The sequence below is a fragment of the Pseudorasbora parva genome, chromosome 7 (assembly GCF_024679245.1).
Source record: "Pseudorasbora parva isolate DD20220531a chromosome 7, ASM2467924v1, whole genome shotgun sequence".
Taxonomy (NCBI): Eukaryota; Metazoa; Chordata; class Actinopteri; order Cypriniformes; family Gobionidae; genus Pseudorasbora; species Pseudorasbora parva.
The window spans coordinates 30,354,936-30,380,114 of NC_090178.1; the positions used below are offsets into that span (position 1 = coordinate 30,354,936).

Consider the following 25,179-nt stretch of genomic DNA (forward strand, 5'->3'; position numbering starts at 1 on the left):
ACATAAACCCAACCGTGACGCAAGCGTTGGGGATCATTTATATGCACGCCCCAAACATTTGCATCTGTCCAAACGTGCATTGTCAGGCGGAACTGACGGAGCCGAAACATCAGGACTGCAGGTAAACGATCGACACTGGAGAATAGCAAAAACGGCTCTCATGCCACACGTCATGTTCAGGCTGTGCAGGGGACGTGAGGACTTTTCATATGTCAATAGTCATGGTTGAGGTTTATTATAATTAGATACCACAACAATTTATTTAAAAATCGTTCGTTTGTTCGGCCCATTTCAAGCAAGCTTCGCTCAACGTCTTAAACTGAAGAAAAGGGCAAATAAGTTATATATTTATAATTTTAAGAACTAAAGTAGGCCTGTTTTTGCATGCTTGTATTTCAGAGTACATCACAGTCACTGCGTAGCCTACATTATGACTAACGTTATATAAACGCATATGCAATATCGTTGACGGAAAAGACGCTTTAAGCAAAACATCTCAAATGGAGACTGATTAAAATGCACCCTATTTGTTTATTTGGTGTTTTCAGTTCACTGGTGCGCGAGAGAGAGCTTGCGTGCTTATGGTTGCCAGATTGGACATGTTTAGGTAAAACAGCGGATAGTATACAGGTTTTTTTCACAGAAAAGCTCTGTTTGTGGGATGTAATTACTGAAATCTGGCAACCGCAAACACGCGAGCACTTTTTCGTGCGCGGATGATCTGAAAGTAGGCTGCATTTCAGCAATCTTCATTTGAGATGTTCTGCTTAGTGTCATTCGGTCGGTCTGTGTTCTGTCAGGATGGTCAGGACTCACGAGCTAAACAGCTGAACTGCTGTGAGTGGCTGAAATAAGCCAATCGGAGCAGAGCTCAACATTAATATTCATGACTCTTCCAAATAAGGCAAAAACAGAGGATTATATCCTATAGGGACAATTTATAGGGTTGTAAATGGACCTGTAAAACTGTATCTGGACAATATTTGCCCTTAAATAAGCCACATACCCTCTATGTAGATATCAGAGAACAATTTAACATATTGTTTCAAATCATTCTAGGCACCTTTAACTCATTTAAGACTGTGCATTCAAGGATCCTTAACAAAAGGGAATTTTGGCACAATTGTGTGTGGTTTTGTCAGTTTAAGCACTGTATATATTATATATCACACCAAAAAGGCAAAAAAATCTAACAATAAAGATGTAATTCAAACCTGTAAAGCTGTTTTCTGCGTGGTCCCTTGGCCATGCGAACTGCATTATCCGGGTTTGTCAGGTGGGATTCTGAGTAGTAGTGCTGTGGTGGAGGAAAGTCTGTGTTGAGGCACAGCCAGGCATGGAAAGCAAATGCACTCCCTGGCCAGCGTTGTATGGCTGGCACCATAATACCCGCCATAGGGGGCATAAGGTCAAAATACTGCAAGGCGCTGCACCCACCCTCCCCACGCGCTGCCATGGCGGAAAGCACCCTTACAACGCGCCCGCAGTACGGGTGAGGGGGTGCACCGGGGTCAGTCCGCAAGAGCTTCAGCAGACTCTTCAGTTCACAGGGCCGTAAAGAAAGAGATCCCAAGTCTTGAAGCAAGCCCAGGAGGGCGTCCGCACACTGCCGGTCAAGCCGCTCTGGGGGTTCGGAAAGCACCTCCAGCAGAGCGCCCACTAAGCCCGCCTCGACGGCTACAGTGCGGCAGGACAGAGTTCCTCGACACACGGCCGCCAGCCACTGGGACACCAGCAGCTGCAGAGAGCGAGAGCCCAGATCAGGCAACCACTGTAGCAGCAGGAGCAAAGGCTGTTCATTACTGATGCCCAACTGCATGGCCTGGGAATACTCTCCTTCAACAGCCTGAGAGAAAAAAACGTGGAGAAAGAGAAAGGAAAAAAACATTATATAAGGCTACAAGTTTTTTAATAGCACAGTGATTCTCAGTCACGGTAGTAAGTATGCATGTGTTTAAATTCAGTGTTATTTTAGTGTAATTTACAGAGTATTATAATATTTATTATTAAAAAAGTAGCTTTAATGATAATGATCAGAGACCTACAATATCCGCCATGTTCTCCACCATTTACGGATACTAACTTCGACTCTTCTCCTACAGCCTTATGGGATAGTAAAGTGTCCATCAGATGCACACTTCAGAATTTTGGTGGAAGCATTACATTTTTCATCTACTTTTTAAAAATGTTATACTCTGTATGTAGACACGCTACTCATTTGGCATGGCTTTTCGCATACTAAAATAGGATGGAAGCAGAATTTGGAGTATCTTTTAAAATGCGAGTCAAAGCCATCCAGAATATGCAGTGTTGGGAGGACTCCAGAACCGGGAATGAGAATCACTATTTTTAGTACATTTAAAGGAAGTGTATGTAAGATTGTGGCCAAAAAATTGGAACTGCAATCACTTTCAAATTACTATAAATTCCCCCTCCCCCCGACTCGAGGTTGTCAGATATGCTGCAGGATCCAGCAGGAACGTTTGTAGCTGCAGCTGTGCTAACTAGAGAAGAGCTGGCAACCCGGATGCCAAAACAATACTGACTCCGTGATTGGTAGGTAGTTGGAGGGTGGAGCTTCAGGCCAAAACACAACATGTCAACATCAACATCAGTTGAGGGATGCAACAACAACTTTTAAATACCAATATCCTGGCTGGACTACTGTTGTCAATGATATAAGTATTTGAAATTAACATGATTTCTTAATGTCTAGTGACATATCAGGGCCATTTTGTGATTAATTAAAATATATTTCTTACATACAGTTCCTTTAACAACAACAGTAGTTGATATGCTTTACAGGTAAAATAAAAGTAAACAAACAATAAGCTTAAAAACTAAAACACATCATACATGAAATTACTTTTTACAGGGATAACTTTTGTTCAATTCCTTACACAATTTCTATTGTATGGCTTTTAACATATAATTATTATTGATTATACTACGGGGCTGTTAAATGCTAGAACCTGAATGGTTGATGAACGTTCTAGGTGTGCAATTATTTTCAGGGAAACGCGTGGCTAAAGTAATTCCAGGCAGGTCTTGACCGCATAACATCTCCATATCACTGACAGATTATTTCATTCATTTCAAACGGTCTTTACAGCCTACAACAAAACCAAAAACCCACAAAGACACAGACTAAGCAAATTACTTTCTCCCGCTCTCTCTCCCACTCAAAAACACACATATACAGTACGAACACACACATTTGCAGAGAAACGTGCTGACAGCGCTGCTATGAAGATGATAGTCTTGAAATACATAATCTGAACTATAGGCTTGGGCGGTAATACGGTAAAATGGTATACCGCGGGATCTAAAAATAGCAACGGTATCAGTTTCAATACCGTCAAACCGTCAAAAAAAACAAAAAACAGATCAACTTACATATTGCTGATCAACAATTAATTATTAAATATTTAATACGTTGAACTAATTAAACTATTTACATATTAAATACTATTTATTTATTAAATGCCTAAATATGTGTATGCGTTGTTGTGACAGCGCGGATGAGAAAGAGAGAGAGAGAGAGGGGAAAAGACGGCGAGTGACTGAGTTATTATCGAAAAAGAACACAACTTCTGCAGTTTGGAAGTATTTTGGGTTTTGACGGTAAATACAGACGAGGCCATTTGCAAATTGTGCAACAAAAAGATGACCGCGAGAGATGGAAATACCTTGAACCTAAGGACGCATATCCGAAACCACCATCCTCACTGCTGCGTGGATGAAAAACCGAGCGCACCCTCGGACTATGCTGTAATATTGCCGAAGCCTTTTGTCACACTGCTGGCAATGTAAGCAATAAGCATGAACTCCACAAAAATCAAGTGGACATGGGACTCACAAAAAAAAAAGTCAATTGTCTGACAATTGTCTCATAACGGTAAGCATAAAACGTGCAGAGAGTTTCTCAGGGGCAGGGGCTCAAATGTAAAAAATAAAATAAAAATATAGGCCTATATTATATATATATATATATATATATATATATATATATATATATATATATATATATATATATATATATATATATATATATATATATATATATATATATATATATATATATATAAGCCAAGCCAACAGTTTGTTGACGCTGTCTGAGCCTTACATCATAATGTTTTAATTATTCACGGTAATACCGTATACCGAGGTAAAATAGGGAGGAGGTTTGACGGTATCAAAATTTGGATACCGCCCAAGCCTACTGAACTATGTTTTGAGATGTGGCAACCATAGTATAAGCAGAATAAATGTGCATGCATTACCACACCTCAGGTGTGCATTATTTTTCTAATTATTCAATGGCCCAGAGTCAGTTATACCTTACATAAATTATTACTCCCTGAATACTGAAAAAAAAAAAATCCATTAAAATTAAATTCCATTCAAAAAGTATGGAATTTGGCTAGTCACATGATCTCAAAGATGGCTTCCCCTCATGAGGTGACTCTCTCTATAAACTAAAACTGCTTTTGATATTATAGGAGTCTTCATATAATGTGAGTGTACATTATTTTAATTATACAGTTAAAAAGCACTTTTTATTACATTATGTGTAAAAAAACAAGAAGAAAATGAATTTCGCACCATCTTTGATATTAGGCTGCGTTTAACCACTTTTATAGCCAAGAAATCTAGCAACTCTCTGTTGGCTTGCGAGTTTGAAAAACCAAACTGGTCAGGCCAATTACATTGTGTATAGAGTCGGTAGGCGGGCTTAACATAATTTCAGCAGAGTTGTGACGGTTCCGCTTAAAATCCCTGCTAACAAAGAACAGCACTGAAGTCATTCTTAAAAAAAGGAAGATGTGTTCTGAGTTTTGCCAAACGTTTATTCTATCAACTAGCTTCACTGGTGGGAAAACGCATTGGACTCAACCCGCTTGTGACTGTTGTCTCACCACTGATAGTGCTCTGGTTGGTTGTAGCGCTATCCTATTGCTTGCAGAGGGAATTTGAAAAGATAGACGTTTATCCCGCCTCTTGGATTGAGTCCTGCCAATATGGTGAGTTCCCAGACCCAACATCTTGATGTGGGTCTGGCTTGTCGGGCTACCACCTTTAGGCATACACTTGCAAATTTCCCCTTGGGGGAATCCACGCCACTATTTTGAAGTGCGTTTAACTTTGTCAAGTGGGTGAGGTAAGTGTATTTATACAGACCCTCAAAGTCCTTTCGACAGAAGGAGCGAGTCTACTCAATATGTGTATTTCAGATCCAGATCCACCACAATGCAACATGATTGTGACGTCACAGAAGATCATGCTTAATTTACCCCCACCCACAACCCTAGAGTATAACATTATAAATGTATAGTATAAAGTTAATTTGACATTTAACTGCATAATACTTGTAGCTACCTTTAGTTGACAAGCATACATACAGGCCTATAGAATGGTGCATAAAACTGTAAATAATAAATCAGCTCTATTGCGGATTCCAAGTGATCAAGGGCTAAGGGCGTTTCATTTAAACACATTTCAAGGGTTCCACCAGTAGTGGGCACTCGTAGTGGGAACAAGGGTTTCGCCAGTATTGGGCACAAGGGTTCCACCAGTACCAAGTAAGGACGTACATTGTAGTGAATGAGATGGAGGGAAATTATTGAGGGAAGGGTATAAAAATGAGACCTAAACACAGCCTTAGTCTCTTCTCACTTACCATGTTCATCAGCTCCTGCAGAAGTCTTTTGGTGGGCTGTCCTTGACTTTTCAACACATCGAACAACTGTGAATAGCCAATCCGTTCCTTGAAGACCTCCTGGGAAGACAAACCACACAAAACAATTGAACAATTGAAGTTACAATTGAACACACACAGAATACAATGAGTGTTTTTCCCAAAAGAGCCTGTTACCCAAAATAAACCAAAACACAAAAGGTATTATATAAAGTAGAAATGTTTTCACATGAAATAAGGATATTGAAGGGATTTCATAAAAAAACTAACATAATTTTCCTTTATATTTAAGTTGAATAAAAAGGTCCAGTCCATTTAATTTGCTTTCACAATGCAATGCCACCCAGATTATTTATTGAAACTATGCTGCAATAGAGAAAACAAAGTTATAAATCTTCATTGTGCTGCAGTATATTGTTTGTTTTGCTAAGAGGGTGTTATAGAAGAACGGGGCAGAACAAACCATATTTGACTCAACAACAAAGAGTTTAGCCAATAATAACAGAGGGCATTTACATAAAGAAGTAGCAGCAACAATAACCTGTTTAATTCTGAAAAATAGTCACAAAACTTTATTACTGGTTTCATCTTCGAATTAAATAATAAATGCACTTCAAGAGAAAAAAATCAACACAAATGAGGAAGCGCATGTCATAACGTCACTATGGGGACCTGGTTCTGCACCACCACATCAAATGTGCTGATAAGATAAACCACACGCACATAAGGGGCACATTTATCACACGCAAGCACTTTGACTTATCGTGCTGATAAGACGAGAGACGTCTGTGAGCTGACCTTTCAGAGACTTTAGGAGAAACCTACATAAGGAATGAGAGGAGAGGAGGTGTGAGAAATGAGTCGATGGAGACGAGTCATACCTTGGCAGAGGGCGAGTTGCTCATAATGGCGGTGAGGACTCGAATGGCGTGTACTGTGATGCAGTCAGAGCCCTTTTCCCAGACCTACACACACACACACATGTGAAACACATGCATCATTTAGCTCACAATCTCATGTTATTTAATGATTAGTTCATCATTATTTAAGCACACTAATGTATTTCCGACCCCATAGGAGAATTTTTTGAAGAACCAATGCTGTGACATTTCTGAATGCAACACGGAAACAAATTTGATTATATATATATATATATATATATATATATATATATATATATATATATATATATATATACACACATATATATATATATATACATATATATATATATATATATATATATATATATATATATATATACACACATATATATATATCATATCTATTCTTCAGAATTTCTCCTTTTGTTTCCATGGATGAAAAAAATATAACATGGGTTTGGAATGACATTAAAGTGAGTAAATAATGATATATGCTACCATTTAAAAGTTTAGTTAAAAGTTAGTTTGATTTTTTTTTTTTGAGAGAGAGAGAGAAATTAATACTTTTATTCAGCAAGGATGCATTAAATCGATCAAAACATGTCTCCAGTTTCCACATAAATATTAAGCAGCACTGTTTTGTATATTGATAATAATAATAAATATTTATTGAGCAGCAAATCAGCATATTAGAATGATTTCTGAAGGGTCATGTGACGTTGAAGACTGGAGTAATAATGCTAAAAATTCAGCTTTACGATCACATGAATACATTACATTTAAAAAATATTTATTAAAAAAGAAATAAAGTAATTTTAAATAATTAAATATGTCCCAACATTACTGTTTTAACTGTATTTTTGATTAAATAAACGCAGCCTTGGTGAGCATAAGAGACAAATAAAATGGCATTTTGTGTGAAATATTTATTTTAATGGAAGAGTTTCAAAGAGCAAGCTTGATAGATTCAAAAATTCAGAATATTCCTCCTTGAAGTGTGAGATTTTAATAAATATTTCAAAACATGCAACAAGAAAGCAGTTCTCTCACTTTTAATCTTTAAATAGTACCACCACTCCACCACAGATATCCCACCAAAGACCACCAAATGAAACACACACCAAATGTTACACCCACAGCACCACAGCCAGACTAGACATGCTAAAAATCTAGAAACACTGCACACTGCAAGGCAACATGCAAGGTGACGCGGCCTTGCAAATACATCCAAAAGAACTTCACACATACACACAAACACACAAACACACACACGCAAGCATGCATGCAAGCGCGCTCACACACACACACACACAAAACCACCATCAGCAGGATCCTCACCCTCTGTGTACTCACACTGCACTAACATTTAAAAAAGTACTCAGGTGGTACCATGGGATTGAATGCTATAATTTCATGTTACTATATGATTATATTCTTATGTTGCTATTGTTAACTAAAACCAAAACTATTAAAAACTATTTTGTTTAAATAAAGCTTAAAAAAAAACTTTAAAAAAACTTTTAAAAACGTTAAAAATCTTTCTTTGACAAATTTGTAAGCAATAAAATTACTAACTGAAATAAAATAAACTGAAACTAAAATTAAAATAAATTAAAAAAAATAATAAATTACAACTATTTAAAAAATAAAACAACTGACAAAAGCACTTAATGTACTTAAATTTAAACACAAAAAATATAAATATAAAATGTAATTCAAAATAGTAATACTATAATAGTATATAAATAATATTAAAATAACTGATATACAATGGTAATAAAGTACCGGTACTGAAAATACTCTTGACAAAGTTGACGTCATGTGGCGAGACATGTTATTGCTTTTTTAAATATGCTATTTTTTAAAAATATTTTATGCGTTCCTTATATATACATATATACAGTACATACCGGTATATATATATATATATATATATATATATATATATATATATATATATATATATATACAAAATAATAAAAGCAAATTTTTAAGCAAAAAGTTAAAATTTGATTCAATTGATTTTAAAAAATAAAAAAAATTATTCAACGTCATTTTAAATGAGAATATGGTACCAATGAAGCCAGACTGATGGCAGTTTTAAACCATCTTATATTCAAATACCAAATATCATGGGATGTATTAAGATGTTTGAGAACAGCATAATGTTGTATTTTTCCACATTTACTTTGTTGCATATCAATAAACTGTGAACAAAATGACACATTCTAAGACACGTGTATATTTTGCATGCAGATGTTTTGCTCCTGTATATTCAAGCGTTGCGTGCTTGTGGATCGGTGTGGAGTAGGTTATGCAGAATCTGATGTTGCTCAATCAGCAGTTGTCTGTCTGTATATTTGTGTGAGTGAAGGGTGGGTTTCCTGCTGACGAACACAACACTGATCAGCGGTGAAGGGAAAGTACCTGCTCCACTTCAGCCTCTGTGAGCAAACGTGTAGTGAGGTCACATTGGCCCTCACGCTCCACCATAAACCTGTTACTCTGATAGAGCTGCAGGACGGATGCACATTCACACACACAGCGTCACAAACAAACACATAAACACAAGTGAGTCAGAGATAAAATAAGCAAGCAGAAATTTGACTTACTGACAGACAGAGCAAAAAGATATGAAAGGTAATGGACGAAAAAGAGAAGCTCTTTGCAATCCTCATTACACAACACAATGCCTAGTTACAACACACTCAAAAACCACCATCGCTTAGCCATACCAACTGTGATTACATACAAACCTATGACGCACCCATATTTCATCACATGACGCAAAACGGAGGCTGCACTACAAAATATTTTCATTCGTCACTTTGACGCACTGGGTTGTAAATTGTCTGTCATGCTTTATCTTTATCGGTCAGTAAAATATTGTAAAGCTTGATGGGTCAATGACAAACTTATCTTAAATGTATGTTCAAAGTTCTTAAAACTGGAGTGGATTGACATTATAAACCATTTTCCTATATCAACTTAAACATATCAGGCATAACATTATGACCACTTTCCTAATATTGTGTTGGTCCCCCTTTTGCTGCAAAAACAGCCCTGACCCGTTGAGGCATGGACTCCACTTGACCCCTGAATGTGTGCTGTGGCACCAAGATATTAGCAGCAGATCCTTAAATCGCGAGGTGGGGCCTCCATGGATTGGACTTGTTTCTTCAGCACATCCCAGAAATGTTCAATTTGATTAAAATCTGGGGAATTTGGAGGCCAAGTCAACATCTCAAACTCATTATCCTGCTGAAAGAGGCCACAGCCACCAGGGAATACCGTTTCCATGAAAGTGTGTGCATGGTTTTCAATGCTTAGGTAAGTGGTACGTGTCAAAGTAACATCCACATGGATCCACATGGATGGCAGGACCCAAGGTTCCCCAGCAGAACATTGGCCAAAGCATCACACTGCCTCCACCTACTTGCCTTCTTTCCATAGTGCACCCTGGTGCCATGTGTTCTCCAGGTAAGCGACGCACACGCACCTGGCCATCCTTCTATCAGAACCAGTATTAACTTTGAGAAATTTGAGCTACAGTAGCTCATCTGTTTGTCCGTACATGCCAGACTTTTCTCCCCACGTGCATCAATGAGCCTTGGCCACCCATGACCCTTTCACCGGTTCACCACTGTTTCTTCCTTGGACCACTTTTGATAGATACTGACCACTGCGGATCAGAAACACCCCACAAGAGCTGCAGTTTTGGAGATGCTCTGACCCTGTTGTCTAGCCATCACAACTTGACCCTTGTTAAACTTGCTCAAATCCTTACGCTTCCCATTTTTCCTACTTCTAACATGTCAGCTTTGAGGACAAAATGTTAGCTTGCTGTTTAATATATCCCACCCACTAACAGGTGCCGTGATTAAAAACATAATCAGTGTTATTAATTTCACCTGTCAGTGGTCATAATGTTATGCCTGTAAAGTGTTATTTTATGAAAATTAAACAAATATATGTGCTGTAACCATCGAGTAAAAGTATAAACATATTTTAAGTGAACCCATCATTAATCATTATTGCAAAAAACATTTCTCAATATAGTTTACGGTGAAAAGTGTTTTTGTGCAAATATCATGATTTTTTAAATATAAATATCATTACATTTTAGTGAGTTGTACCACATGACTTTTAAAACTACCTGAACTGAATTAACCTTGCCTTGTCAAAGGTCAAAAGATATAATATTCAAAAGACACTTATTGACCTTGACACGGTCATTAGGGTTCGCAGGGATCCACTCTACGATATCACTTCCTCTTTATATTATTTCTACATGTTGGTTGCATCACCTGACTGGCAGATATATTTTTCCAATATTTATGCCAAATTACTTTTTAAAAGAATAAAAAAACTTGAGGCTTTTAATATCAGGACAGTTTGACATTTTTGACTTTGTCCCCCAGAAATATTAAAGTGAATTTCTAATTCAGAACCTAAAACATGTTCAAGATGTGTATTGAAATCAATGTCCCATGAATTAAAGCATTGCATTTTTGAAGAAATTAATAGATCTAGACAAAAAAAAAAAAAAAAACTGTCATTGACCCTGCTATTTCTGAGACATTTTTGTCTTATCAAGCACTGTTGCAGTTTATATTCTGTTCACTAAAATGGTAAAGAACTGCTTCAAATCCCTGCTGACATTCTTAAGCGGGAAACGTTCTAGGGAAAAACATACCTTAGAAATACCTTATGTAAAAATGATAGACAGCATATAAATGATGAAAAGCTTTCAGTTAAAGCAACCTCTGGGTGGAACCATGGCAAATCTGTGGTTCAGATTAGTTTCCCGTACAGGTGTCTGCTTCAGAACAAACACCGGCGGATCACCACATTTCCATTGTCAGCCATGAGAATGGTTCAAATCCTCAAGGCTGGTATTGTGAAAAGATATGCTGCTGCAGATATCTCAGAGGGTTTAAAAAGGTAGCGTTCTGACCTTGCTGTTCTGGATGAGGCGGAGGATGTGCTCAAAACAGTTGTTAGTGAGAAAGATGGCCTGCAACACCGGCCGGTCTGCACACTGCAGGATCTCTGGGATAGAATCTGCAGGACAAGAACACAACAACATTCAGACTTCTTGACCTTTGCCTTCTGGAGAGATAAAACTGTGCCAGTTTTAAGCACTGAAGAAGCAGCACTGGGACGTCATGGAGAAGAAATGAAATTCAACCAAACAGCTGTTTTGTTTATTTCAACTACTCTATTCAAATTGTTCCCAGAGAACTGGCTATAATTACTCTGTACTTCTGCAAAAGGGGTGGTAGTTCAACACAAACAGTATACATGTTTAAACAATTTAAATCAGTCACAGCGATCTGGGTTAAATCTTTAGTATCGGAAACACTGCCATGTATGATACAGTTCTGTTGAGTTGACACAATTGCAAGGATTTTTCTTGATGCAAAATGCCAACAGCTACATCATGATGTAATATTGCATTACATGCCCAATACAGGAAATACTTCTGGGAAGTTGACATATCCTCTGACATGCTATACTCCACATAAAACTATTCTAAAAGGCTTTGCTATTTGTTTTAAAATTATAATACATGCATTGTATGGCCTTATATTAATTGAGAGACTAGACTATTTGTATTTTAAAAATTAATGTTAATTATAATTGACAAAAAAGTGTTTAAAAATAGTGAAAAGGACAAAAGATATAGTCTCCCTCACATTTTATTATTAATAATATACATGTGTTTCACATAAATGTATATTATGTTATACATTATGTTCACATTTGACTAAAATGTTTCAGTCAAATTTTTTTCGACTGAAACCTAGAGGATATAACAAATTTTAGAGGCAGCATGAAAGCTACGCCAAATAAACTACACTAAAAAGGCAAACAGACCTTGAGAACCTAATAAATGCAAACACAACAGACAATGCAAATATAACGCAACTCATTAGCAATGCAAACAAGCTGAAAGGGTTTGTTCAAATATCTGTAATCCCGTACATGAGGAAGAGTAAAATATGACAGAGTGTACATTTTCGGGTGAACTATACCTTTAAAAGGATATGTCATGAAATGGGATCCGCCGCCCACCATAGAAAAAAAACACTGGATGCTTTAAATAAACACTTGAAAACCAAAGAAGCAGAACTAACCAACTGATGACTGTGCTAAGGTTATTGTGTCTCTACTAAAAACTACAAGGAAGAAAAACAAAACAAAAACATCCCAATTGTCATGATGAAGAACATTTCAAATGAACACTTGAAACCCTAAACGGACTAAATTATGGCAGAAATCATGACCACAACTATTTAGGTAAATATGACATAAATTATGATTATTTAACACAATTATTGGTGGGCGATATGGGTCTTATTTCAGATATCAGATATAGTATAGAGTGAAATTTCGCCATTATAGATTTTAAATAGAACAAATATACAAATTAAATAAACAGTGCTTAAAGCTTTTCAGGAAAATGTACTAACAGTGGTATTCAGATAAGTAATAGCTAATATAAAATGAATATCATCAAATGTAAAATAACATGAGACTTCACTGCATACATTAAATACAGATTAGTCCTTAAAGGGATAGTTCACCCGAAAATTTAAATTCTGTCATAATTTACTACCCTCTAATGAACCTGTATGAGTTTCTTTGTTCTGCTGAACACAAAAGAAGATATTCTGAAGAATGTTTGTAACAAAGCAGACAGAACAACCATTTACTAGCATAGTATTTTTTTCTACCATCAAGACAATTCTGAATAAATTTGTATTTTTTGTTATTTTAGGACCAAAATGTATTGTCGACGCTTCAAAAGAGTCTAACTAACCAACTGATGTCACACATGGACTACTTTGATGATGTTTTCATCACCTTCTGGACGTGGACAGCAAGTGGGCATACACTTACATTCAAAGGACAGAAAGGCCTCGGACTAAATCTAAAATATCTTAAACTGTGTTCCGAGGATGAACAGAGGGCTTACGGGTGTGGAACGACATTGGGGCGAGTCATTAAAGAAATAAATTTCATTTTTGGGTGAACTAATTCTTTAATGGTTTACCTCGGATACGAGCTAGAGCGAGCTTGCAGTGTATTCACGCATCTCCTCAGAGTCCCTTTGCAAGCATGCAACAGAAAGCCCACTTCATCTGACACACATAGCCTACAGTAAACCCAAATGTCATTTACTCAGCTGCGCATAATAGCACTAAATTCAAAATATAACAATATAATTATAAAAACAATATATTGAACCGCGTTCTGTTTTCTATCATGCCCTGTGCATGTTTGTGATTATGTAAGATGCACGCAAATGCTCCAGGGTTCAATAGAATCAAGTTAACCAGCGCTGCGGGGGAAACCGAGAACTATCACGCTCGGACATGGACTGCAGCATACATGCTCAGTGTAAAAAAGCCCTGTTCTCTTATTTCAAACTGGAGTCTAATAAAAGTTTAACAGAAAAAATGGTAGCTTATGTACGCTATTTAACGTCACTTGTTTCAGGATAGAAATGTTAATGTTAGACATTAGCATTACTGTTAATGCATAAATGGCCTTTTCTTTACCTATTTCTGTTTGCTGCTGCATCCTTTATGTATATGGCTGCTCTCGATTTCTCAAACTACGGGCTAGGCCACGGATCAAACAGAAAATGTGCGCTGCGTTAATAAAATTAGTGCCGTCAAAATGAATTTGCGTTATTAACGCGTTATTTTTGACAGCCCTAGTCCTCAATAAAGCTATTTAAGTTGTTCAGACAAGAGCAGTGTGTGATTTTCTTTTTATCTTTTGGTAAATGGACTGCATTTATATAGCGCTTTTATCCAAAGCGCTTTACATTTTGCCTCACATTCACCCATTCATACACCGACGGCGATGTCAGCCATGTAAGGCGCCATCCAGCTCGTCGGGAGCAGCTGGGGTTAGGTGTCTTGCTCATGGACACTTCGACACTTGGTCAGGTGGAACCGGGGATTGAACCACCAACCTTCTGGTTTGTAGACAACCTACATGAACCACTGAGCCACTGCCGCCCCAATCTTTTGTTGTTTAATTATCATTACGACACAAACTGCAGCAGGTTTATTAGGCTGCTGTCACTTTAAGAGCTGCATGGATTCAATATTGATACACATCTTATATTCTTCCAACTGTTTACGTTCACTTAATTGTGAACAACTGCGTTTATGTAAATACTTGATAAAAACAGCATTTTTGTGTGTATTTGGCTGTTTAAGACCATATCTGAAGCTCAAAGTATACAGCGTTTTGGCTTGGAATGGGAGCGTGCACACAGAAATGTGTACATATTGGGGAAACGTGTAAATTTTGCAACTTAACAGACTTTTAATAACACTGTTTAAAGCACATCTCACACTTTAGCAACAGTAGACTGCATTTTACAACACAACGTTTTTGGGCTTTTAGGGAGGTAAGTGAAGAAAAATAAGGTGGACGGAATGCGGGAGTGTCACAAAAATCATTTTATTTCAATTATCTTCTTTCCATAATCGTTGGAAGCCAAAAAAGAAACTGAGAATCAATTACGATTATTCGCACAGCCCTGTTCCGCAGAACACTAAAGAAGATATTTTGAAGAATGTTTCCACTGTTTTAAACCAAAGCCAATGGGGCAACTTTTTTAAATACTTTTGCGTTCCACAGACGAAAGTCACACAGATTTGGAACTATATTAGGGTGAGTAAATGCTGATTTTTTAAAAAAAAAAATTCTCTTACTCAGCATATGTTCGAGAAGGGTAATGAGGTTATCCTCCCAGGCCAGGATATCTTCCTGCTTGCTCTCCGGTGGCCGGTTCCAGTTGAGCAGCTGGAAGTAACTGTCCAGTACAGTCCGGATCTCCACCAGCCTATCGCGCGGGCTGCTGGAGTGCAGAAGGTGGATCATTGCGGTCAGGCACCGCAGGGTCATTTTCAGCAGCTGAGGGTCCCTGGGCTCTTGCGAGGATGAGGCAGGGCAGAGGCACCAGGAACGCAGCACAGACATGAGGTCCTTCACAGCCTGGGGGGTGATGGAGAGAAGGCCGTTCCTCTGAAACACAAACATAAACAGCAGCACGTAACAGACTCATCTAGTAAGGTATGCGGTCGCAAAATCAGAGGCCCCTACAAAACCCCAAAGAGAGTCTAATTTACCTTGCATCCACTGATGACGGCTCCCTGTAGGTGCACCAGCCTCACCACGAGGGGTTCTGGGATTAGTTCACTCTCTTGTAGGTAGTCTGTCGGTGTAACCATTTATTTAGTGACAAGAATCTTTAAGGGGTCATGACATGAAAAATCGGAATGAGAGGATGCCATTCCATTGGCCATTTTTCTAAAACTCTGAGGTGATTGGGATTCCCAAGGGAGACACTATTTGTCAGTTTTTTTGGCAAAACGTCACACATGACTGACAGACATGACTGATCTTCAAAGTCTTGTCATTACCCCTTTAAAACTAAGCTTCTTTTGTGCAATTATCATTATTTTAAGGTTTTACGGCACAAAGACAACACTGGATGCTTCAAATAAACACAGATTACACTTGAAACCATAAGATTAGTCAGAACAAACCAGTTCAAAGCTGAAAAACGACATTTTTTAAAGTCAGTTGCATTACAGAGCAAACCTGAGATTTCTTTCCTTTTTTGCAGTGTCACTTGCATAAACACAAAATTCTGCTAAAAAAAAACCCTGACATGTGTTCATATGGCCAGCCTTTTTTTGGACCAATGACATGCAGAGTAGAAAATCGAACAAACCTCACTTAAGCACGTGTACCAATACATTATAAGCGGAAAAACACCTTTTCAGCACAAGAAACTAGTTTACCTCACCTCATGACCACAAGCCTACTAAACACATACAGGTGTGGAATTTGCTACACAGAGCTTCTAATCACTTGGACAAAGCTTGTACCACTGTTAGGATTATCTTATTTGTTCTGGCCAGTGCCTGCGGCTGCAACGCAGTCCTGCTTCTCAGATTTGTTGAGTTGTGCTGATGAGGAGACCGGTCGGAGCTTAGCCTCAAATCTAAACGTCTTGACGCCATTCCTCTCGCTCTTTCCTGTCTCATCTGTCATGTACATGACCTCAATAGTCTATAAATAATTTTAGATCTATCCTTATATTGCATATCTATAAGGAAGTTTGCTTCTACAATCTGCACCAATGCATGTCCAAAATAGAGCTTCTGGGATGAAAAGTCATAACCAGCTATCACAATCACTAAAAAGGACAATGAACGTATTTACGTGAAGAGCATTTAAAGGCAAATAACATAACAAAACAGGGCTCTTAATCACAATGGATTAATACTACAGGGATCAGATCATCCTTTCATTACAAACAACAAGCCATTTTGTCTCCTGGGAGGGAGGATGTGTGATATCTCCCAGGATGTGATGAAGTGAGTAAACGGGGGTAAAGATTGTGTCAGAAGGCAGGAGTGGGTGGCATACCGTGGAAGAGCAAAGGAAGCTCCTCTGGCAGAACAAGAGGGGAGAATTTATATTTGCTTCTCTCCAGCATACTGACCTCCTCCCTGAAAAACACACATATCGAAGCTCTTATTGGAAATACTTGACACATTCTTACTTATTACTGAAGCAATGAGACACTGCAATAAATCATCTTCTTAAACAGTATAAGCATAAGATATTAAGACTTGTCACTTTTCTTTATTTTCTCAATGGCAACTTGATTTTTTTTTCTTGTTTTAAGCATACATGTACCAAAAAGTACACAATACAGTATTCAAACAGCCCATTCAAACCCATCTCAAATCCGTCGAAATCGCAGCACCAATCAGAAACTTTGAGGTGGGCCTTACACAATGACCACAGCGCAGCGACGGTGAAGCAGATTTTATACCGCCGTGGAACATCACTCATTCTAATCAGCTATCGCGTGTGTTTTAAGCGATTTAAACGTTTCCTTTCCGTTAAAACCCGAGTAAAGAACAATACTCGGCTACCAGATGTGGATTACACCGGCTACTTTGATGAGAAGGATAAGGAGTGTGATCATGTGCTAACACACAGCAGCTCTGGATCTGGCCTTTCTGTGCTTTTCCTCACACTAGATCTGGCAGTCATGTAAAAATGTGTAAATAATTGTAAATAACTAGCATAACTATGTCTCAAGTCTGAAAATGTTCTAACACATCTAAAATGACTGAATTTGAATAAAGTTTGTGAGATACAATTTTCCAAAGACTCATCAATATTATTTTATTTTCAAAATATTGCAAAACGCATTTTAATCGCAATACAAACACCTTACAATGGGGGCAAATGAGATCAGAGCTTGATATTTTCAGTTCGACCGTCAATCTGAGATGTTTCAGTCGGTCTGAGATGCTATTAGGTGTTCCAAATTTGGCAAAAATGTGGCGGTTGACACCAGCTATTATCATATTTCTTTTACAACAATGGCAAAAGTCGTCAGAAGCCATTGCAACATCTTCCTCGAAATCCCAAACCACAAATTGCTGTCTCAGATGATTCTCCGTCACTCTGCATACGTCATCTTCTTCATCGCTAAGACTGGTTGTAGGTCTATCCAATTGCGCCCAGAGGCACTTGAGCGATGTCCGTGGGTGACGTCCCTTTAGAAATGATTTGTCTATGAAGCTTTGCCAGACCATAACTCATTTACTACTGTGAATGGTCTGGTTTTAACCAGGCTACCATAATGGTTGTTTCCATAAAACCAGTGGTAACACTGTAATACTTTATAGTACAATGGACTACAGAATTCTTCTGCCAATACATTATACTCTTTATGGAGGCCAAAACATTGACTGTTTATAGAATTCAATTTAAGTTTACTCTCTATTATACAACAGCTTTCAACATACAATCCATTTGTAGACCTGGAACTTTCCATTTTATAACACATACTATTTCATGAACTTCACCTTAGTGGATGGGTAGAACAGTGCTGCTTAAAGAGATGCATCTGTGCTGTGAGTTTATGCTTTGTGTAATTCAGACAGTTGAGCATTAGAAGGCTTGAGAACTGAAAGGTGAGGTCTGGGTGTGTTATTAACTGTTAAAGTGGAGCTGACACAGAGCTTGCTGCTTTTAACGGCTCCTACGCATTCCTATTGTGGGTTAACACCCTGCCCAACTCACGGACACACGCACGCAGACACTCACCCAGCACACACACTCACCCTGCCTGACGTCTCCTCCACGTCTGATAAGGGTCAAAGAGATTTTCGCACAGCAGCAGGCCGTGTTGTACCACTGAATGTAAAGTGCTCTGATCGTCTGGCTGCTTCTTCAGCTGTAACATACACACATAAACACGCTTGACTGAGTCTTGTTAATACACAAACCCAGCTTGTTATCACACAAACATTCCTTTGAATAAAGCAGAGGTCTTCCACCCAAAGCTTTCTGATTCAACCTGTTCTGTTAGTTCAGAAACCTACAAAAGCATCGCCAAGCACATGTATAGTAATAACAATTGATGCATAATATACTTTTAAGTGGACAAAAGTTTCATTGGTATGTTTAGAATAAATAAACATGCAATATAAATTTGAACTAGTTTTAAAGAGGTCATGAACTGAGAAATTATATTTTCCTTGAGCTTTTGACATATAAGAGATCGTCATCATACTATAAGAATATCCTTATTGGATTTTTACTCCCAATGTTAACGGATTTCAGCTTTCTCACTACACACGGATGCGGTCCGGCAGTGCTTTCCAGGAGCGGTGTGTCGGCAGCAGCGCGTCGATCGTTTCTACGCCGAGTCTATTTTGTGCTGGAGGCGCTGAATTAAAGTGATAGAACGTTGTTCGCATTAAAATAAACATGCATTGAAGTCTAGTTCAAAATCGAGTTATTTCACCACAGATTCATGTAATTTAAAGACTAATCAAGGGCCCCGCAAAAGCTTAACACGGCCCTGCGCCTATATAATGCCTGTTTAATAGATAGGTGACATAATAGATGAAATACTGTCTCAGCAGAAGAAACTCTATGCCTACTTCATCATTGCAACTTTGGCTCCGTCCACTGGTGTGTTAGTGAGATGATGAGGAGAGAAGAGCGATACAGGATCATTGGACTAAAAATATCATCATCCTCCAAAGGAACCTAATGCTAGGAATGTGGTTATTCATTTTCAACTATTTTAATGTCTCAGTTGAACATTATTCATTTATATTCTGTAAATTTCACTGTGGATTTTCCACTAAAATCAGTCGCAATTTTGGTCCTGGCTTTGCAAACAGACTTTTACGATATGGACTCAACAGTAAATGTCACAACATGCAAGTAACTGTGTTAATTCTAATGCCTGATCTGTGACCAGTGATTTCTGATATGTAATGTTTCATGTACTTGTTCTTTTGTCTATGTGTCAGTGAAACAACCCAGTGACTAAACGGTCTAACTCGCGGTATAATCATACAAATCTCTTATTTACATTGTGTTTGCACTGTTAGTTATGATGAAAGCATTAGATAGTGTGCAGAAATCGAGTAGCAATGTTGAGATCACTACATTCATGCGCACAACATGTCTGTGACCGACTACAATGTTCATCCCTGCAACCTTTTTTAAATGCTATAGATCTAAATATAATGCTATAATCATCACTGGTCACAATTAGTTAGCCTTAAGAGCTGTAAAAGTAAAAATGTGCCAAAAGAAGAGAGAGTTCCACATATAATACCTAGCTTTTTTTGTCTGGCTATCACCACACCAAGCTCAATTTAAGATTGAACATTGGTCTGGGGAGTCTGCTCTGTATTTTCTACTGAACAAGAGGCGTGATCAATGAGCATTATTCAAATGATTGCGTACGCAATTGGAAAGTCCTTCAACCAATCAGACCACAAGAGGCGTGATCAACAGGCAACGACCCATTGCTTCTCTATCCATCATCGTGTTAAACCCACCAATAGCGCGCCAGGCGGATAAGCCAGTCTTTGATTGGTTCCCGCAAAAGTGTAACAGAAGCAGCAAAAATAAATGTACAGGTTGAATGTACTGAGTCGCTGGGCAAAATCAAATCGCCGGCAGATCAGGCTGAGTTTACCCAGTCTATAGCTATTTCATATGTTAGCCAATGTTATTGTTAGCCAATCACAGCAGTGGGCGTTTACACTGAAGTCTCACAGCAGACATGCCCCTTAAAACAGAGCGTTCAGAGCAGAGGGCTTAAAATCAGGGTAGGAAAAATGACTTTTATTTCTAAATGATGACAATTTTTGATGTAAAAACTATACTAACATCATAAGTGCACCCCAGGAAACATTATACAACAATAAAACAATGCAGTTCATGACCCCTTTAAAATCTGATACAGAGTGACTTTCTTCTATGAAAAGATCATGGAGAGGAGTCAAGCAAAAATAAGAAGAGGAGGGAAATGGGATTATGAAATGACGCAAACTATAGACTCGCATTTCCCACATGTATCGACAGGGCTGCAAACCACTGTGAAACGGCTTCACAGACTTCTTTTTACTTCTTTTTACTTCTTACCTGAGTCAAACAGAAGTTTAGGAGCTTGATTGTCTCAAACACAAACCCAGGGGTCTTTTCAGAGTCTATATTCTCCATATTCCTGCAGGCAGAGATTTCAAAAGGATTCGCATCAGCACTGGCATTATTGTACACTCAAGGAAGATCCACATCAAATTTGCAGTTTAGCATAAACCACTGCCTTGCGTTCTCCCTGCTGTTCGAAGATGGAAGCTTATCAACAGGGGTTTGAGCCACTGGGGCATTATCACAAAGAGAATGATGCTGTTCACCGCGGGAACTGACCTGCAGATGATGATGAAGAACTTGATGAGGAGCAGTGGGTGTGGAGCAGTGCTGCTCTGGTCCTGCCCTGACATGTGGAGGGCGCTGTGCCACAGCTGGGTGCTGAGGAACACCAGTACCTCCTTGGGGAGGAGAGGAACATCGGCGCTCCATTCCTCCAGCCTGCAGAGAAAAAGATGTTTAATTTCCTTTGCTTTTTGTTTTGCTTTGTTTTGAAAAAGTTTCGTCTGTTCTTTTTTTGGCGAATGTCTTTGCCCATAGCATCATATTCCTTGAAAAATTTCCCAGACGTTTTTTTTTTTCTTTTTCTCAAAACTTTAAATTAGTAGCCCTTGCTGAACTACAACACTGAGCTGGATAAACCACTAATCTTTAGATCACAGATCTGGTGTGTATAGGCAAGTATTTCAAAGATGGAACTCAACAACCATTAAATAAGCAATTAAATAAATATAGACCGCTAAATACCATCATAGTCAGAGTTCCATCTGGACCGGACCACCTACGGATAAACTCCCTGTATCTGTGACATTTTGATAGGTCACAATGTAACTGACTCACCGGCGAGGCTCCGTCGACTGCACATCAATGACCTTCTCAAAAGACGCCACAAATGCCTCCAACCACTGCTGCAGGTAAACGACATCTTTCTGAAAGACATAGAAAGATAAAGGGTAAGTAAGAGTCTGTAAAACCTCTTTTGACAGGACAGCCCCAGTGTCAGAGGTCTGGGTTACAAAGAAGCGCACACTTTTAAAAGTTCCACTTCTAAAAGCACATCTCCCAGTCCATTGTGACCAGTCCAGCTGTTTTTGAACAGATACTTTGTGAAAGTTCCCATAAGAAATGCATCTGATCTGGCTCAGGTGAACCAAAAATCAGCTTATTTGGTGTTTCCAATTAATAAAATAGTCCAAACAATAGACTCAGGCAACCCACCAACTGGTCAACTACTAGAGATGATGTAGTTTCGCACATGCGTAGTAGCCTTAGTCTTTACACCACAAGGTTTCACTAAAGCATGACTGGGCGTTATCTCCAAAATCAGAGCATGCACACACTTGTATTAACACAACAGGAAACTGCAGAGTATGCAAACTTGTGCAGTGTAACAGTGGATACTGTGAATTCTTAATGCAATCAATGCAGTGACACCCATGGTTTTGTCAACCGGACAAAAACAAGTAGTGTTCACTATTGGCACTTTAGTATCATGAAGAGCTGTGTTGCTTTCTGAGAGCTTTCTGACCCCACATAGACTGCAACACAACGGCCACTTTCAAGGCCCTGAAAGGTAGTGATGACATTGTTAAAATAGTCCATGCGACTGCAGTGATTTAACCTTAATCTTATGAAGTGATGAGAATACTTTTCATGCACAAAACTCTTACGGGTTTGGAATGACACAAGGGTGAGTAAAAAAGTGTACACATTAAAAATGTATCATACTAATATGCACCTTTAAGGGGTTAATGGTACAGCTTTGTCTCAAAATTGTATTGCCACAGTGCCAAGCTGTTGTACTCCTATGGGTATAATTTTTTTAAATTTTAATTTTTTTTTTTGCCATATTCCAATATTTACATTTAGTAGTTGTATTGGTTTCCTTTATAAATAGATCATTATTGCCACTATTGCAACCTAATCTGCAAGAAATTCTTATTGCCTGCCTTTAAATCATATGTGACCATTTGGGTCATAAGGGTAAAAAAAAAATGTAATTGAGATTTATATATCATCTAAAAAAAGCTGAATAAACATGATCTTTACTTAATATCCTATTGATTTTAGGCATAAAAGAAAAATCAATCATTTTGACCGGCACAATGTATTGTTGGCTATTGTCACAAATATACCTGTGTGACTTATGACCAGGTCCACGGTCACGTATTGTTGCTAGAATTCCCTTTTTTCATCCGTGAAGCATAAACAACTTGCACACCTGGAGCTAATGGCAGCAAAGGTGCATACCCTGCTATTTGATCTCATTAATCCATAAAAACTAAAACAGGAGGCCTAGTTAAAAAAAAAACATGTGATCTGTCTGGGTAAGTCATTGTAGATCTCTAGCATGGCCCAGCAATTCCATGGGTTCGATCGCAAGCGAATGCAGTGAACTGACTTTTAATGCAATATAGGCAGAATGCAGTATAATAACAACTCTGACACTTCGTTTTTTCCAGTCATCATCAATGAATCAAACCAGCTACTGATACAATTCAACTTTGATGGAGAGATCACAATAACATTTACTGTAAAGTTCTGTTGAGAATGAGTCACAAGCTAGAACCATGTGTATCAACATGAACAACCTTGCATGTGACTGTCACTTGAAAGCGTCTGGTGGAAAACATTTCAAAGAGCGAGGAGCTATGCTTAGCTTAAATGATGCGGCTTGATCCGCCCACTCATATAGGGGAAGTTGGGCTTTCAGCAGCTTCATAAAACACTCTCTGAAATGTACACACTCTGATGAAAAAATACCCGGAGCTTCTGGTGTACCAAAGCAATGTGCACAACAGGAGAGTGCAACTGTAAAATAACATTAAACCTGCTCAAGGTGAGAAAAAATTAACTTTACCAATTGCTGTTCATTTAGGGGCCAGTCCATGTCTCATGGCAGGTGATGTGAGGTGGAGGGGCTCTTGTTACCCCAGTCTCTGCTGAGCCCCCACCAAGTTGGTTCTAAAATGTCCAGAATGTGTCCACTAGTAAGCCTCAGCATGAATCAGAATCCATCATGACGCCTCGGTTTAGATGTGCTGGCTTCCTTCTCTGCTCTTTTCTGCTCTCTTGCTGTCTGTACTTCTGTCAAGCAACCAGGAAATGACAAGTCACTTTAACTGAGCCACATTTCCTGTCTCCTCTCAGCTGGGCTTATCGTCACCACGTTCGCTTCCTTCTTTGCCGCTATACCATGGCTTTATTGGTAGAGTGTGTATCACCTCGCCATGAACGACAACCGGTACGCTACGGTGTACCTGATGCAACCTTTCACAACATTTTAAAATACAAATTCTGTCTTTGTTTAGTCTTTCATGTTGTTTAAAACATGTATGACCTTCATTTATTTGAGGAACACAAAGAGAAATGATGGATAGGAGAACGGAGCTTTCAAGTTTCGAGAAGGGCACAAAAGAAAATCTGCATAAAAGTCTCCTAACAGTGATAGAACTTATGCACAAAAGACCAAGTCTTCGGTAGTTATTATGATAGCTTTGTGTTACAAACAGATTGGAATTTACACTGTTATTCACTGATCTGATTCGTATAATTAAATGCAGATTTCAAGATTATTTTGTTAACAACTTAAAGGGTTATTCTGTCATCATTTACTCAGAATACTCACTTGTCATTCCAGATGATTTGAGCGGTTTAATCAAAAGTCTTCTGAAGATGCTTTATATATTGAACAGATTTAATTTATAGGGTTTTAATATCAACATATTAACATTGATCAATGCATGAACATCAGATATGGCAAATGGAAACTCAACAGAAGCTTGCTTGACGCCAACAAACGAGTTTTGTTCTCGCACGTCAAGCAAGCACGGTTCATCACAATATGTGAACAACAGGCTAAATTAAAGGTGCCCTAGAAGGAAAAATTGAATTAACCTTGCCATAGTGAAATAATAAGAGTTCAGTACATGAACATCACATACTGTGAGTCTCAAATACCATTGCCTCCTACTTCATATGTAAATCCCGTAAATCAAAAACTCAACAGAAAAAAAGTGCTTCTCAACATAAACCCAACCATGACGTAAGCGTTGGGGATCATTTATATGCACGCCC

General features: G+C 38.3%; 1 protein-coding gene across 2 annotated transcripts in view; it reads right to left on the reverse strand.

The window, feature by feature from the left end:
• Positions 1-25,179, reverse strand: part of nbeal2 (neurobeachin-like 2) — a 105,648-nt gene that overhangs the window by 54,235 nt on the left and 26,234 nt on the right. The window contains exons 2-13 of one of the 2 annotated variants that reach the window (XM_067449034.1): positions 21,943-22,031; positions 21,382-21,543; positions 21,097-21,178; positions 18,768-18,880; positions 17,050-17,132; positions 15,741-15,826; positions 15,324-15,636; positions 11,540-11,646; positions 9,010-9,096; positions 6,580-6,663; positions 5,681-5,779; positions 1,215-1,846 (exon numbers count right to left, since the gene is read on the reverse strand). In XM_067449034.1, the coding sequence (XP_067305135.1) occupies positions 1,215-1,846; positions 5,681-5,779; positions 6,580-6,663; positions 9,010-9,096; positions 11,540-11,646; positions 15,324-15,636; positions 15,741-15,826; positions 17,050-17,132; positions 18,768-18,880; positions 21,097-21,178; positions 21,382-21,543; positions 21,943-22,031 (1,937 nt within the window). The remainder of the gene's footprint in view (positions 1-1,214; positions 1,847-5,680; positions 5,780-6,579; positions 6,664-9,009; positions 9,097-11,539; positions 11,647-15,323; positions 15,637-15,740; positions 15,827-17,049; positions 17,133-18,767; positions 18,881-21,096; positions 21,179-21,381; positions 21,544-21,942; positions 22,032-25,179) is intronic. The other variant, XM_067449035.1, reaches the window with a different exon arrangement.